The sequence below is a fragment of the Ceratosolen solmsi genome, unplaced genomic scaffold, assembly GCF_000503995.2.
Source record: "Ceratosolen solmsi marchali unplaced genomic scaffold, CerSol_1.0 scaffold1, whole genome shotgun sequence".
Classification (NCBI taxonomy): Eukaryota; Metazoa; Arthropoda; class Insecta; order Hymenoptera; family Agaonidae; genus Ceratosolen; species Ceratosolen solmsi.
Window position 1 is genome coordinate 1766725 of NW_011948415.1, and position 14645 is coordinate 1781369.

A 14645-nucleotide genomic window follows, 5' to 3' on the forward strand; every position below is an offset into this window, starting at 1 on the left:
ATTTACGATGTATAGATTATAGTACTTTTCCAAATAATAATGATGGAAATATCTTGTTCACTTATATCTAATACCATAATCCTATTTACATGAAATTCTAATTTTAGCTATTAGGAAGGCATATCTTCCATTTCGCTCTTATATAATACTATACTATACTATATTTCACTGATGCATTATTATATCGGTGAAACGTGAATATTATTTAATAAAGCGTTTAATAATAGTTTAAATATATATATGTTTAGATCAATTTTTATAATAAAAAGTATTCTTACCTTTAAATTCTTATACTTATCGATATACAAATTTATTTCATATTTTAAATTTCTTAAATTTTGTATTATTAATTTTATAATAATAAACAATTATTATATCATTAATATAAAATAAAATTTGATAATTAATATTCTTAATGATATTAATGAAATGATGTAAAGAATATTTGATTATATAGTATATAATATGATATTTTGTAGAAATCAATTTAAAAAATTCAAGCTTCTATTATGAAAAATATAAATTTTTATTAAAATTTAAACTCACAATATTTACTGATTATTATAAATTATTACACATTCGATAATAGTTGACATTTGTAAAAGATTTTTCTTAATTGAATTTATAAACAAATATTTTATATTCTCTTACTCTATTCAACCGTTAGCATGAATTTGTAATGTTCACTTATATTATTGAAACCATAATTGTTAAATCTTGAAAATATTTGTAATACTATAAAATGATAATTATTGTAAATTTTTATACTCTAAAAAATGATCTAAATGAAAATAAATCCAGAAATATTTAAATAAATTATTTATTTTCAGATCTTAAAAACGGCATTTTCATTATTATCAGTTCTTCGAGCTGTATATAGATAAAATAATAATTTGGCAATTTCTATTGTACACTTCTTAATAATTATGTAATAAATTATTAGAATTTTGCATGAAAATCCGAAGGTGTAATAGATATATTTCTAATTTTTTTTTTATGAATTTATTTATGTATATATATATATATATATATAAATATATATATATTTATATATATATATATATATATATATAAATATATATATATTTATATATACATAGAGATGCAGAATATTGGTAAGAATTATTCAACAAATTATAATGGCATCTTACAGTTATTATAAATTATTAGTCATAAGAAATAAAGCATAAACAAGCAATATGTTGGTAATAATTATAATTGAAATATCTAAATATTGATTGAGAAACAAGATTATTGATTAATCAAATATATGATTTTAAAATATCTATTAATAGATAACAATTTCAATAATAAGTATTACTTGAATAAAGAAGTAATGGTTAAAACATACGTATGAAATTATTTTGAATATTTTTACACTGAAAAAAGTATTTAATATTGTTTTTTGTTGTTGATTTTTTAACAAATAGATTAGATATTCCACTTGTTTGTCAAAATTCATTGAAACATGCCCATATAATAAACTAATTGAATAAATACTTTGTTAATTCGATCCAAGCTATTCTGTATTTATATTTCTTCTACATATTATTATTATGTTACAATAACTTTTTTAAAATAACAGAAATATTATTAAAAAATAATATTATTTAATGCATAAAAATATATTTAAATTAATTTATTAATTAAAACTTTGGTTAACTTAATACTAAATTATTATTGTTTACATATAATAAATAAATTATATCGATTGTTATCTAAATAGAACAAATTCTTGGATTTGTATAATATTTCTAAATTTGAGATTTTAGGAAAAAATAATGTTAATCATATTCAATATATTATTGATTATTACAAGCCATTTTAAAATTTAATATCTTACAATAAATTTTATAATTTAATCTACGATTAATCATGAAACCTGGTTAACGCTATGAAAAAAAGTTCTATTCTATTCTAAAAAGTTTTTTTTAGAATTGTAAATTATCTATGTAGTTTTAATTTGAAAATTTCAAGTGAAACTGGAAAATTACATTTATATATATATATATATATATATATATATATATATATATATATATATTTTTTTTTTATTATTTATATAATGGTACGGTATGTACAATAGTATAGAAATTATAATAATACAGTATGCATTAGTTTCAATCAATTAACGAATTGTATGAAAATTTCGAAATTATTAGATTGAATTATTATATTAAATCAATTATTGATCTATTCAGCTAATAATATCAAGTTTTTATAATTTACCAAATACAATCAGCATCAGCTGTTCCTGAAATGGCTCTTAAATAATTAACGTTACAATAAATTTTTTTATCTCTCCATTCATTCGATTAGTTCTTCCAATTACTAAGATGATTCGATTTTTAATATATTTATTGAAAGTGTATTGATTAAATTTAATAGATATATTCATAATGTATTCTATTTGATATAATACTTTACGTATTTACGTAAGAATTTATAAAAAAAATAATTACAATCGTGAAAAAGCAACGACAGATTTTTATAGTTGCAACAAAGAGTTTTTGTTCACCATCCAACGCGAAAAACTAATACATTAACGATAATATAATGAATAATATTAGTACTATTATTTAGTATAGTGTTATGATGATATTATGATAAATATTATGTCAGTTTCGTTTCAATATTGCTTTTCATTGTTATGGAATCGAGAGCTACTAATCAAGAGTAAAAACTACATTTTTTCGCGGCTATTTTATTATTTATAGTTGGTGAAGCTTTTTTTTTTTTTATACATTACAACGCCACTATAATCAAGTACATATAAATATATTTTAGAATAGAGACTTGTTCTTCATCGGCATTCGCTTAAAAAATAAAAAATTCAAAATTTGTTTGACATACTACGTAAAAAATATGACAATTTTTATAAAAAAAAAAAAAAAATTAATAAAGTGCCTTGTATTGTGTTATTACGATTTATCAGCTTAAAAGATTTGCGTACGTATATAGTATGAGAAATTAATTTACTTACTTAAAACTCTTTCGAATCAAAAATATCTTCAAGATGAAAATAAATATGTTTGCGTGAACAATATTTTTGAACAACGAACAATGTTTTGGTCGACGAAGAGAAAATCTACACGTACCATTACTGACTGAGTACTAAATAAGTTTCACACGACATCACTGACTCGGGCCATAAAACAGATTTTAATCAGCTGACAGTATATTAAACCAAATTTGCAAGTATCATAATTTGGAAGTAGAGTGACAATTATACAATATTCTTCGGTTACGATGTAAGCCAAATCTATAAAATATTTATAATGTATCAAGAGCACAAACAATGGATACCAATGAAACGGCAAAAGTTAAAAATAAAGCTAAAAATTATTTATGTATAATGAGTCTGGGAGAACAAAGTAAGTTCATTGATTCTATGCGGGGATTGATAAAGTGATAGTTTAGCTGTAAAAAATTTAAGACAATTATGAATTGAGAGTTAAAATATGCGTTATGTGTGATACAATTTAATATATATCATAACTCATAAAGATTACTTTGATTTTATTTAACTATAGTTAAGTAAAAAAAATTGTCAATCACTTTTGATGCCGCTATAGTTCACTTTTATATTCAACATGTTGGAGACTTATGAGGAATTGACGATTAAAAATGTTGCCGGATGGATAGCCTCTGCAGCTATGGTTTTTGGAGGCATTATACCATTCGTTCCACAATATAAAAAAATAAAACAAAAAGAGGATATCGAAGGTTTTTCACTATACGTTTGTCTTACATTGCTAATTGCAAACACTTTGCGTATACTCTTCTGGTATTATATCTTTTTCATTTAAATGAATAAACTTTAATACCATAATATTATAATGACAATATTTTCTAAGGTTTGGAAGACACTTTGAATTGCCACTATTAATTCAAAGTATTCTCATGATAGCCACTATGCTTTTCATGATCAGAATTTGTATTAACATAAAGAATAAGCATCAACTGATAAAACAAAAGGATCGCATATTTACAGGTATATATTTCACACACACACGCGCGCGCGCGCGCGCACACACACACACACACACACACACACATATATAAATATATAATCTTTGGATGTTCAATGTTCTATTTCCTCTATTTTAATATACTACTTATTTAAATACTTGTATGCGTTTTCTTTTCAATGAATTTAAATAGATTTCGAATCAAAATTCTTTTGGAAGTGGACAGATTTTCAATCATATGTAGATTTCATGCTGCTTTTTGCATTTGCTGGAGCTGTGATGATGTATCTTTTGATAGATGTTCCAATATTCGTAGAATTAATTGGACTATTTGCTTTATTAACGGAAGCGATGCTAGGGCTACCACAATTTATTAGAAATTTTTCTAATAAATCAACGGAAGGAATGAGGTATAGTAAAATGTAAAATGTAGAATAATGTAACAAAGACCTTATACCGAATCAAAATAAGAGCACTGTTCATTGTATTATAGTATTGCAATGGTAATGATGTGGACCATAGGAGATATATTTAAAACTTTGTATTTTATACAACAAAATGCACCAGTCCAATTTGAATTGTGTGGAGGACTTCAAATTCTAATAGATTTGGCAATACTTTTCCAAGTACAGTTTTATAAAAATAATACAGTATTGATAAGGCCAATTGCTAGAATAGATTAAAATTTTATTTTATTTACATGGTAAAAATAAAGATTTTTCACAAATAATTTATAAATTTATAAAATTCAATTTATTCTTTAAAAACTATTATATTAAGGTAGTAGTGAAAAGTAAAATTAATCAAACAATATAGAATATTTAAGAAATATATTTTTTATTTTAATATAGTACTTTATTTGACTAACATTAAATTTTTAATGTATTTCACAGTGTCTCATATTGTTCCAATTTAATAGTTTTACGTGTTATAGGAATCATTATTTAATACTGAGCTAAGAGAGTGTATCTATCTATCTATTGATTATATTTTTGTATAAACTTGATTGCATTATCTTTTATAGATTTCATTTCAAGTTGAGAGATATATTCTTTTATAATCGCTAAACCAAGAAAATTTTTATTAATTATAATAGTATTTTTATCCTCTATATAATTAATTGTTTTATTTGTACCTGAAGAACTTTCTAGTCTGAAATAAGAAATGCAAACATTTATAAACATTGATTTATAAATCTAACCATTGATTAATATTATTAATGCTTACTTCATATTTCATTGTATGTATAAAAAAAAATTATTACTTATAATATAAATATCACGTCAATTTGAGTTTTTCTTCCTGTGCCAACAATTGATTTTTTATCTTTTGTAAAAGCTCCTTTTTTACCACGTCTGGAACTCTACTTCTTGCTCTACTCGTTACCATGGCTAAGAGTGCATCGTACGTTATGTCTTGACCATTTTCTTTAATGATTTCTTTACAAATAAGTTTCACTTCATCCCTCCATCCACATTCAACTAATCTGCGTCTTAACAATTCTTTCAAACTATAAGAAATTTATCTATAAATCTTAAATGCATCTTATAATTCTTATAATATGCATAATTATTCAGTAATTAAAATTCAATGTAAATTAATAAATATAAAATGAAAAAAGAAAAAATTTCAAATCCATACACCCATTATATTTTTTTACATATAGAAATAATAGTATATCTATAATTTTAATAAGAAATACTCACCCGTCTCGATCACCAGCTTTCACTAACGTTTGATGTGGCGATGTTTTCATTTCAAAAATAATCGTCAACCCTTAATATCAAAACAATAAATAACAATTCGTTCGAGTGACTGGAACCCCGGTATATTATAATTTTGAATTTTAGGTTATAGCTTATAGTGTAATTGAAGTAATACTGAAAAAGACCAATTAACCAATAGGTGCAGTAAAAACTATTTATCAAGTTGAACAATAAGCAATGATTAAGTTTTCGTAACAAATTATGTTCTTACATTGATCAATCTTGAATTTTTCCCTTCATTAAATTCATTCGTTTGAATTGATATTGATAAATATACTCTTCCGATAAATGTACTTCAATTGAGATGGAATTGCCTTGTCTTCATTTTATCTTTTCGTTCGTATCATCGAAAATTTCAGCAGCGCATACAATTTTACTTGTGTCGTTAATAATGATTATAAAGAAAAAAAAAGTAAAAATATACCAATAGAAATTAACACATCCTTTTTCCCATACTATTTGATTTTCGTTCAATATATCTTGGGAAAATCATTTGTAAAATAAACTTACATTTTAGTTATTGATTTGTCGTTTTATATTTGTTGTAAAATGAATTCTTTCTTTTATCAAAAATAATAAATTTCTAATAAGAAGAACGAATAAAATGGTCTTGTTACTTGAATTATTGAAATAAATTTTTTCTTACATTTGCACAATATTTGTTTACTATGTATAATAATTTATGTTAAAATAATAAATACCATTAAGAAGTACAAAATAAATTCTTTTTGAATAATAATTAAGGATTTGAGACTTTAGAATTAAATATTTATAGAAATATGTGATGCGATGATTGGCAAATATGAATTATGGCCTAAAGTAAATATTTAATAAATATCGTATCGAATCAACTGTACTTATATTTCTAAACATTTTGTAATAAAAAATTATTTATTTATTTATGTATATTTTTTGTTTTTGTTTCATTTCTCCGATATTTAATTGATATTTAAGCTAGCTACAACTGCATTTTATTGATATCGAGGATCTTTAAGAAAATAGTAGTTTCTAATTAACTTAAAATGCTATTTTAGAAACATTTGTAAGAAAAGAAGTCCAACGTTATTGATTAAATTTCTTAAAACGCACATTGACTGGATTAATTATATTGTTGATGCAACCAATCCTACGTAGGCTTATATACGTTAAATAATTAATATATAATTATAAACAAAAACAAAACAAAACAAAACAAAAAAAAAACCACCAATATACCCATTGTGTTGATAATTACTTCTTTTCGTATTCGACTAATTGTCCAAATTCCTTCCTAAATGGCTTATGAACAAAATCAAAAATTATTTTATCTCCTATGAAGCAAGTGCTTTACTAATTAGCGAAAAACATTAGCATATCGCTAATAAATAGTTTGCGAGAATATTCTATAATTCTAATGGCTTCTTAATACAAAAGTAATATATCTATTCATCTTTACATTGACATCTACAATATCTATTATCTGCGAGATACTTTCGTGCTTTCTTTCATGTTTACGGAATCGCTTTGTGTACAACTTTCTGCTTTTATTGTGCAGCTTATGCGCGTGCGCGTGCACGTACAAATTTACAATTTTTACAATCTCACAATCGTCATCTGTTTACGCATACCTGACAAACAATGCACTTGTATGCGAGTATGGGGCAGTAGATAATTGTTAACAGCGATGACAAATGGTCCAGAAACAATAGGCATGTAATAGAATTTGAAAATGATTTCGAAGAGAAAATCGTGAATTGCCATAGAATTTAATAATAATTTTTGGAGTCGCTCCACAGTTTGATGCTTATGATTGCGTAAATAAATAGATTATTGTTTTGCATTATGGGCACCGAGGATGATGTGTGTTGGTATCATGGAAATATGTCAAGGGAGGATGCAGAAAAATTGCTTCAAGAAGGTCAGCGATACCTTTGGAAATGTTTTATAAAATTTAGAAAGCTGCAATTTCAGCTGACTGGTTGATTAATTAATAATTGTGCTTTTAGATGGTAAAGAATATGGCACTTTCCTTGTAAGAGAAAGCGGCTCTTCCCTGGGTGATTATGTTCTTTCGGTATTGTATGACGATGAAGTTGTGCATTATCAAATTCGAAAACACGGGGAAGATGCATTTTTTTCTATAGGTAGATATTTCATTCGAATGTGATAATTCATAATATGACAAATTGATCGATCCATGAAAGAATTTATTATTATTAATACTTACACTAGTATTGGTGAATTATAATTTATAATTAATTATTTGCATTTAGATGATGAAACCACTATACATGGTTTAGACACGCTTATCGAATATTACCAGGAGGAAAATCGTGGACTCGTTTCAAAATTAAGAAAACCTTGTAAAGGCTTACAGCCACCGCATGACACAAGAAGACACGGAAGGATGAATTTATTGCACAGAGCTACGATTCAAGTAGATAATGCTTTTATAAATGTTTTATAAACGACTTAATTGTATTAATTGTGTTAATCTAATTGATTAACAACTTTCAGAGAAATTATACAATAGTGTCAGAATTATTGAAATGTGGTTACAGAAGTTTAGATGCTAAGGACGAGGCCGGTCAAACAGCGGTGCATCTGGCTGCTAAAGGCGGCGCGGATGAAATTTTAAATAAGCTTATTCAAAGTAACGCCAGTGTTAATTGTAGAGATACGGCAGGATATACACCCTTGCACGTAAGCTTATTTACATAAACTATAATACAATAAGTACAATTCTATTAAATATAAATAAATTTCTGTTTTTCTAAATAAGCTTAAAATAAGAGGATAATTGTGTAGCAGGTAAAATTAGTAACTAAATTTAAACGACGTTAAACTGCTTTTAGAATTAATCGAATGAGTAGCGCTATATTTTTCATTATTAAGTCAAATCTTTTTGTGCAAAATTAGTCTTATTCTTTGCAAAAGTCTATGTCTGAATGCAAATGTATTCTCATAAGTTTTTAATATATCGTTTATATAATTTAATTCGTGACATTTAGTATGCTTGCCAAAGTAATCTTCCAAATACAGTTGAAATATTAATTGCCGGAGGTGCCAATATTCAAGCTCGCCATACAGAAACAGGTAAATAGCTCCCCTCGTTGTTGTTTGTATTTAAAATTTTATTTTTATTTCTATTTTCATTACACAGTATAATTATTATACAAGTGATTGCTTTCCATCAGGAATGGTGCCGTTACATATAGCAGCAACTAAAGGTCATCAGGAGGTAATTGAAATATTACTCTCTGCAAACGCACCTTCAAACCCTCGATCATTATTCGACGATGTGCCAGCCGACTGTGCAAAACGAAACGGCCATTTGGAGTGCGAACGAATTCTACGTAAGATAATTCTAATTTCAATAAAAAAATAATTGTGTTAATTTCACTCCTAATTGTGTTGGTTTTAAAAATATATTATAGGTAATTATAGTAAATCAACGAAGGAAAAATTAAGTAATTGGTACCATGGGACGTTGGATAGAATGGAGGCAATTAATCTTTTGCATAAAAATGGGGATCTGGATGGATCGTTTTTAGTTCGCCTTAGTGAAAGACACGATGGGATTCGCGTGCTCACTGTCATGTACAATAAGCAAACCTATCATTTCCAAATACAAAAGCGGGTATATTATTATTGGAAATATTTAAATAAGTTGTCGTATGAGTTTTATAATTTACTAATTTGTCAACTATATTTATGAATGTAGAGAAATTTTTTATTTATCGATAATGGACCATACCTTCCTTCGTTAGAACATGTGATAGAGCATTATCGATGTATGCCGGATGGACTTCCAGGACCATTAATTCATCCAATAGTACCTGTACCTAAGCCACCGATTCCTGAAATGCCCCCATCTATATTTAATGGCGTAAGCATTTGATATATTTGTAAATAGAGATTTTATTAAATGACAAAGTAATGATAATTTACCTTATTCTAAAAGGATACCCTTAGGAAAAAGAAAAATTCAAATTCCAAAAATTTTTCTGATCCGTTGGAAATGCCATATCTACATCCAAGCAGTTCAAATAAAATAGATAATAATTCTGTTAACAATCATATGAATGATAATGATTTACACAGCGCTGTGCCTGCAATTGTTGAAAACGACAATGACTCGGTACCCACAAAACAAGGTAAGCATCGACACGATACAAGCACCTTCCATTAACATCTTAAAGGATTGTTAAATTGAAATAGTATTACAAAGAACAATGTATTTTTATTAGTATTCATACCGGGGGAAAATATAATTCTTGGAGAAGTATTAGGTGAAGGAGAGTTTGGAGCCGTCTACGAAGGACTTTATGATTCACCATCCGGTACTCAAGAGCCTGTAGCGATAAAAATGTTACACGACACACACAATGCTGCTACTCGTGAAGAATTTTTAAGAGAAGCGCGTTTAATGATGACATTTAATCATCATTGTATTGTTAAATTAATTGGATTCTCGGAAGGTCCACCATTGTTAATGGTATTGGCATATACAAACAGAATATACATATAAATATTATTTTCCAACTATTTGCAAAAATATTCTCCATTTTTTAGGTACAAGAGTTAGTATCACTTGGCTCTATGTTAGCATACCTTTTAGAATTTCCAGACAGAATAAGTCCAAATTACGAGCTTAAAATTTGGGCTTCACAAATTGCTTGTGGTAAGAGCACATAATTATTTGAGAATTTCATGTATAACATTATGCGAACGATTTGAAATGTGTTGAACAGGTATGAAGTATTTAGAAGAGATAAGACTTGTTCATCGAGACTTGGCTGCGCGAAATATTTTGCTAACTTCGAGACATCAAGCTAAAATAAGCGACTTTGGTCTTTCAAGAACATTCGGCTCAAATGATTATTACAAAGCTACGGCAGGAGGAAAATGGCCCATAAAATGGTTTTTATAATCATCGATACAGCTAATACATTGTGTTTAATAATCTATTATAATTAATTGTACTTTAAGGTATGCTCCTGAATCTTATAATTTTGGAACGTTTTCACATGCTAGTGATGTGTGGAGCTACGGAATAACATTGTGGGAAATGTTTTCTTACGGAGAGCAGCCATATGGAAGTAGGCGTGGTACAGAAGTAAATATACCATAATATCTAATTTATAATGCATATTTAAACAAAATAACATTCTTACGCAATTTCTCTTATTCTTATTTTATGTGTAATAAATTAGTAATAATTTAAATCTCAATTTTATGTATATATTTTTAAATATTATTGTATGTTAATTGCTTTTGTCGTTAATAGGTGATAGATCTCGTTGAAAAGGGTGAAAGACTCAATCAGCCAGAAAAATGTCCAAATCATGTATATCAAGTTATGCAAAAATGTTGGTCATATTCTCCATCAGATCGCCCTACTTTTCAAGAATTGCTCGATATTTTCAGCAGTGATCCGGAGTACGCCAATATCAGAGAACTTATAACAGCTATCGATATTAGCTGATAATAATATAATTATTATAATTGTTGTATCATTTTTTTACAGGTGTGTCAAAACAAAAGAAAAGAAATCCAAACAAAAACAAAAACAAAAAAAACTATTTTCACATTGTACTGATTAAACTTATACGCTTTGAAATTTTATATATTATTAAGAATTTTTGTAAGCAATTTATAACATATTTAAAACGTTTAAATATATTTTATAACGAACATTGTACGATATGCTTTCATGAAACAACAAATTTTTAAATTGTTTTTTTTTATATGAATATTATATAGGAAATAAAAATACCGTTTTTCAATAATGACGTTTTATAATTTGGAATTTAATCACTTTTTCTTACAAAATTATAAAATATTGATTTTCATAAAAACCATACGACTCATCATCAAATAGAAAATTAATGTCAATGATTTTTTGCTCGTAATATAATTGTAAATAAAGACGTAATTATCATGAGATTATTATAGAATTGAATTTAATTGTTATACGGATTTCATGGACTATTACTAATAATATAATGAAATTTTTTTGTATATTTGTATAGTACATTATTTAGTACATTAGTTGTAATTAATTGTATAGTACAACTTACTAATAGCATAATGAAATTAAAAACGCTTTAATACCTAAGTTTTCGCGATAAAAATTTGTCTAAACTATTTTTAGAACATGTGACTTACGTGTTAATATAAAGTTAATTATACAAATAATCGTTTAAGACCTCAGAAATTTTTTATATATAATAAATTAAAAGTTTCAAATAGACGGATATTACGGTTAAAAGTATAAAGGAATTATTTCAATTGTTTTATACATGAAATGAATTAAAACTTATCATCGTGTGTGTGTGTGTGTGTGTGTAATTATGTTAAAAAAAATTACAGTAAAATCTTTCAAATATCCTTCTTGTTTATCTGTAAATATATTTTTCTAGTTATCAGATTTAAAATTAGCAGTTGAATTTCACTGTTCAAAAATTTTCAACTTTAGTTAAATGAAAGAAAATTGGCTCAAAAATTTTGCAAAAAATATTCGCATGATTGGATTTAATTTTATTTATTTATTTATTTTTTTTTTTTCATCTACTTTGACTAATTCATTTCATATATTTTTTCATTATTAAACTAAAGAAATATAATTATATTTATATTAGAAACTAAATACGATTTCATGAAGATGAAACCTAATGTTGTTTTTTGTATTCAAGTTTAAATAAAATTTACACTAAATTGATTCGTTTCTAATTTTTTGTATCTAACGAAGAATTTTCATTTTTTAGATATTTCATTTTATAATAAATTAATTTCGATATATGTAATAATGTGATTTTTATGAATTGAAAATAATTTTATTTTGAAATAGAACATTTACGACGTGTAAGCTACATTTTTTATTACTTTACATTTATTAATAATATATCAATATTTACATATTTAACGTGTATATGAAATACATATAGACACTCTATATAAGTACAGAAATGATAAAAAAAATTGCATTTTTATATATGAAAATAAAAATAATAACGAAAAAATACCTTTATTTTGTATTGTCTGGATTTGCAGTTATATCAGCAATTGTATGTGATGTAATGTTTATATTCCATTTGATCGTCAAATTCGTAGTTAATATAATTGGTAATTGGAATATATAAAGAAATTTTAAAGTGTACGATTACAGTAAACTACCAATAAATACCATTCAGGGATAATTAAACTTCTTTATTTATGTTTTATTTCCATACAAAAAATTACGATACACGCAAGTTTTGCATCGCAAAGGAATAGCTTTTTCGGCTTATATATATAAATTACACTTGCATTTAAAAGTAGAAAATAACGAGAAACATAATAAATAATAACGGAGACCAACTCTATGTACAGAACATTAAATCCCCAATTACATCATCCCTGCGAGGAATTAATTGACCGACGTTTGATCCCGCTGGATCAACTAATTTATTAGCCCCCAGCTTGCATAAGCCTTCAAGAGAAATTCTCGTCTTAAATGTATATTTCGCACACATATATGAATAGAAAGAAACTAAAGGAAAATCTTGGAATAAAATGTCAAAGAACCTATTTTTATTTTTATTTTTTTCTCTATAAACTGTTGCTTCCTTAAGATTGTTTACTAATTAAACGAAAAAATTCTCGCTCGTACTTATTTCTTATATACATATATGTGCTTACGAAGCAACAATGAAACTAATGAATCATTTCATAATTTTATTTTTTATACTTTGTTTTTCTCGTTAACTCTGCATTTTACTATTTTATTCTCACTCGCGTATATAATTTATATTTGTTCGCATGCATTCACGCACGCATGCATGCGTGCATACATATACAATTACAGAGATGTACATATTATATATATATATTTCTTTTCTTTTCTAAATCTCTTCCCAAGTTTAATTTTAAAAAGCGCTTTTCTACTTTATTATCATATAAACATAGCATAAACATTTCACTCCTTTTATTTCGCTTCCGTTTCTATTTTTAATTTTTTTTTTTTTAAATTTTTTTTTATTTATTTTTGTTGTTGTTGTCATCCTTCCCTATTCTTTATCTTTATAATAATTACCAAATTGTACAACGCTTCATCTCGAGTGAAATATTTTATCAAGTTTGCAAAAATTATGAACTTGTTTTGCCATCCATCCTATTGTTATGATCGAATGGTAATTGTGAAATTTCCATACATGAATGATTGATCATTTACATCTCATAATAACCGATAATAATTCTTTCGAGATTTCAAAATTGCAAAGAAATGCAAAATAAAATTTACTGCTAATTATACAAAATTCGAAAATAATGTTGTGCACGTTGTTCCTTCACACTTGAATTTCGAGGCCTAAACATTTTTCCATTTATAACGAACTAAATATTAGTAAGGGATTAGTAAACGGAAAAAATTTTTAACATCCCAATTAATGTTTAGAAAAAGTACAACTTTATATCTTGTTGTACACATTTTTTTTTTCTTTTTGTACATTTTGTTCTTTTAAAATAAAATATTTTGACGAAATCTGATAAAATTTACAATAAATTTTAAACAAATTTCAAACAAATGAATCTCCTATCAACAAAATTCTTCATTAGCCATTTATTAAATCGATGATTGGCGGGCGCACAAATATTTACAACAAATTTCTTTTAATATCCAGTCACATTTAACATTAATTAATTTCTCCTTTACTAACCATTTTAATAAAATTTGTAACATTGAAATTAAATGTATTAGTATACTAACATAAAAATATAGCTCCAACTATAATTTGTATGCCAATCAATCGTGTGTGTGTGTGTGTGTGTGTGTGTGTGTGTGTATATAAATTAAAATTAAAGAGAAAATTACCGTTAAAAATATCGCTTTTATATTTTAAAATTTGTTCAATTAATTAAGCTCCTATATTTCTTGAATGAACAATAA

At 25.8% G+C, this 14645-nt stretch overlaps 3 protein-coding genes across 3 annotated transcripts; 2 read left to right on the forward strand and 1 right to left on the reverse strand.

Annotated features, from left to right (window-relative positions):
* Positions 1 to 3540: 3540 nt before the first annotated feature.
* LOC105368547 (PQ-loop repeat-containing protein 1) lies at positions 3541 to 4701 on the forward strand. The gene is made up of 4 exons (XM_011507571.1): positions 3541 to 3787; positions 3858 to 3994; positions 4165 to 4381; positions 4465 to 4701. Exons 1-4 carry the CDS (start codon positions 3594 to 3596, stop codon positions 4652 to 4654), a joined length of 738 nt encoding a protein of 245 aa, XP_011505873.1. The 5' UTR covers positions 3541 to 3593; the 3' UTR covers positions 4655 to 4701.
* Positions 4702 to 5199: 498 nt separating this feature from the next.
* e(y)2 (enhancer of yellow 2) lies at positions 5200 to 5727 on the reverse strand. The gene is made up of 2 exons (XM_011508284.1): positions 5678 to 5727; positions 5200 to 5481 (listed from the first exon to the last, which is right to left on the reverse strand). The coding sequence occupies exons 1-2, from the start codon at positions 5725 to 5727 to the stop codon at positions 5250 to 5252; spliced, it is 282 nt and encodes a 93-aa protein (XP_011506586.1). The 3' UTR covers positions 5200 to 5249.
* Positions 5728 to 7218: 1491 nt separating this feature from the next.
* On the forward strand, positions 7219 to 11266 carry LOC105368548 (SH2 ankyrin repeat kinase). Its single transcript, XM_011507572.1, has 14 exons — positions 7219 to 7634; positions 7723 to 7860; positions 7990 to 8153; positions 8234 to 8419; positions 8728 to 8812; positions 8914 to 9072; positions 9154 to 9356; positions 9441 to 9605; positions 9681 to 9873; positions 9967 to 10214; positions 10292 to 10400; positions 10471 to 10639; positions 10709 to 10835; positions 11007 to 11266. Exons 1-14 carry the CDS (start codon positions 7559 to 7561, stop codon positions 11202 to 11204), a joined length of 2220 nt encoding a protein of 739 aa, XP_011505874.1. The 5' UTR covers positions 7219 to 7558; the 3' UTR covers positions 11205 to 11266.
* The last annotated feature ends 3379 nt before the right edge of the window (positions 11267 to 14645 follow it).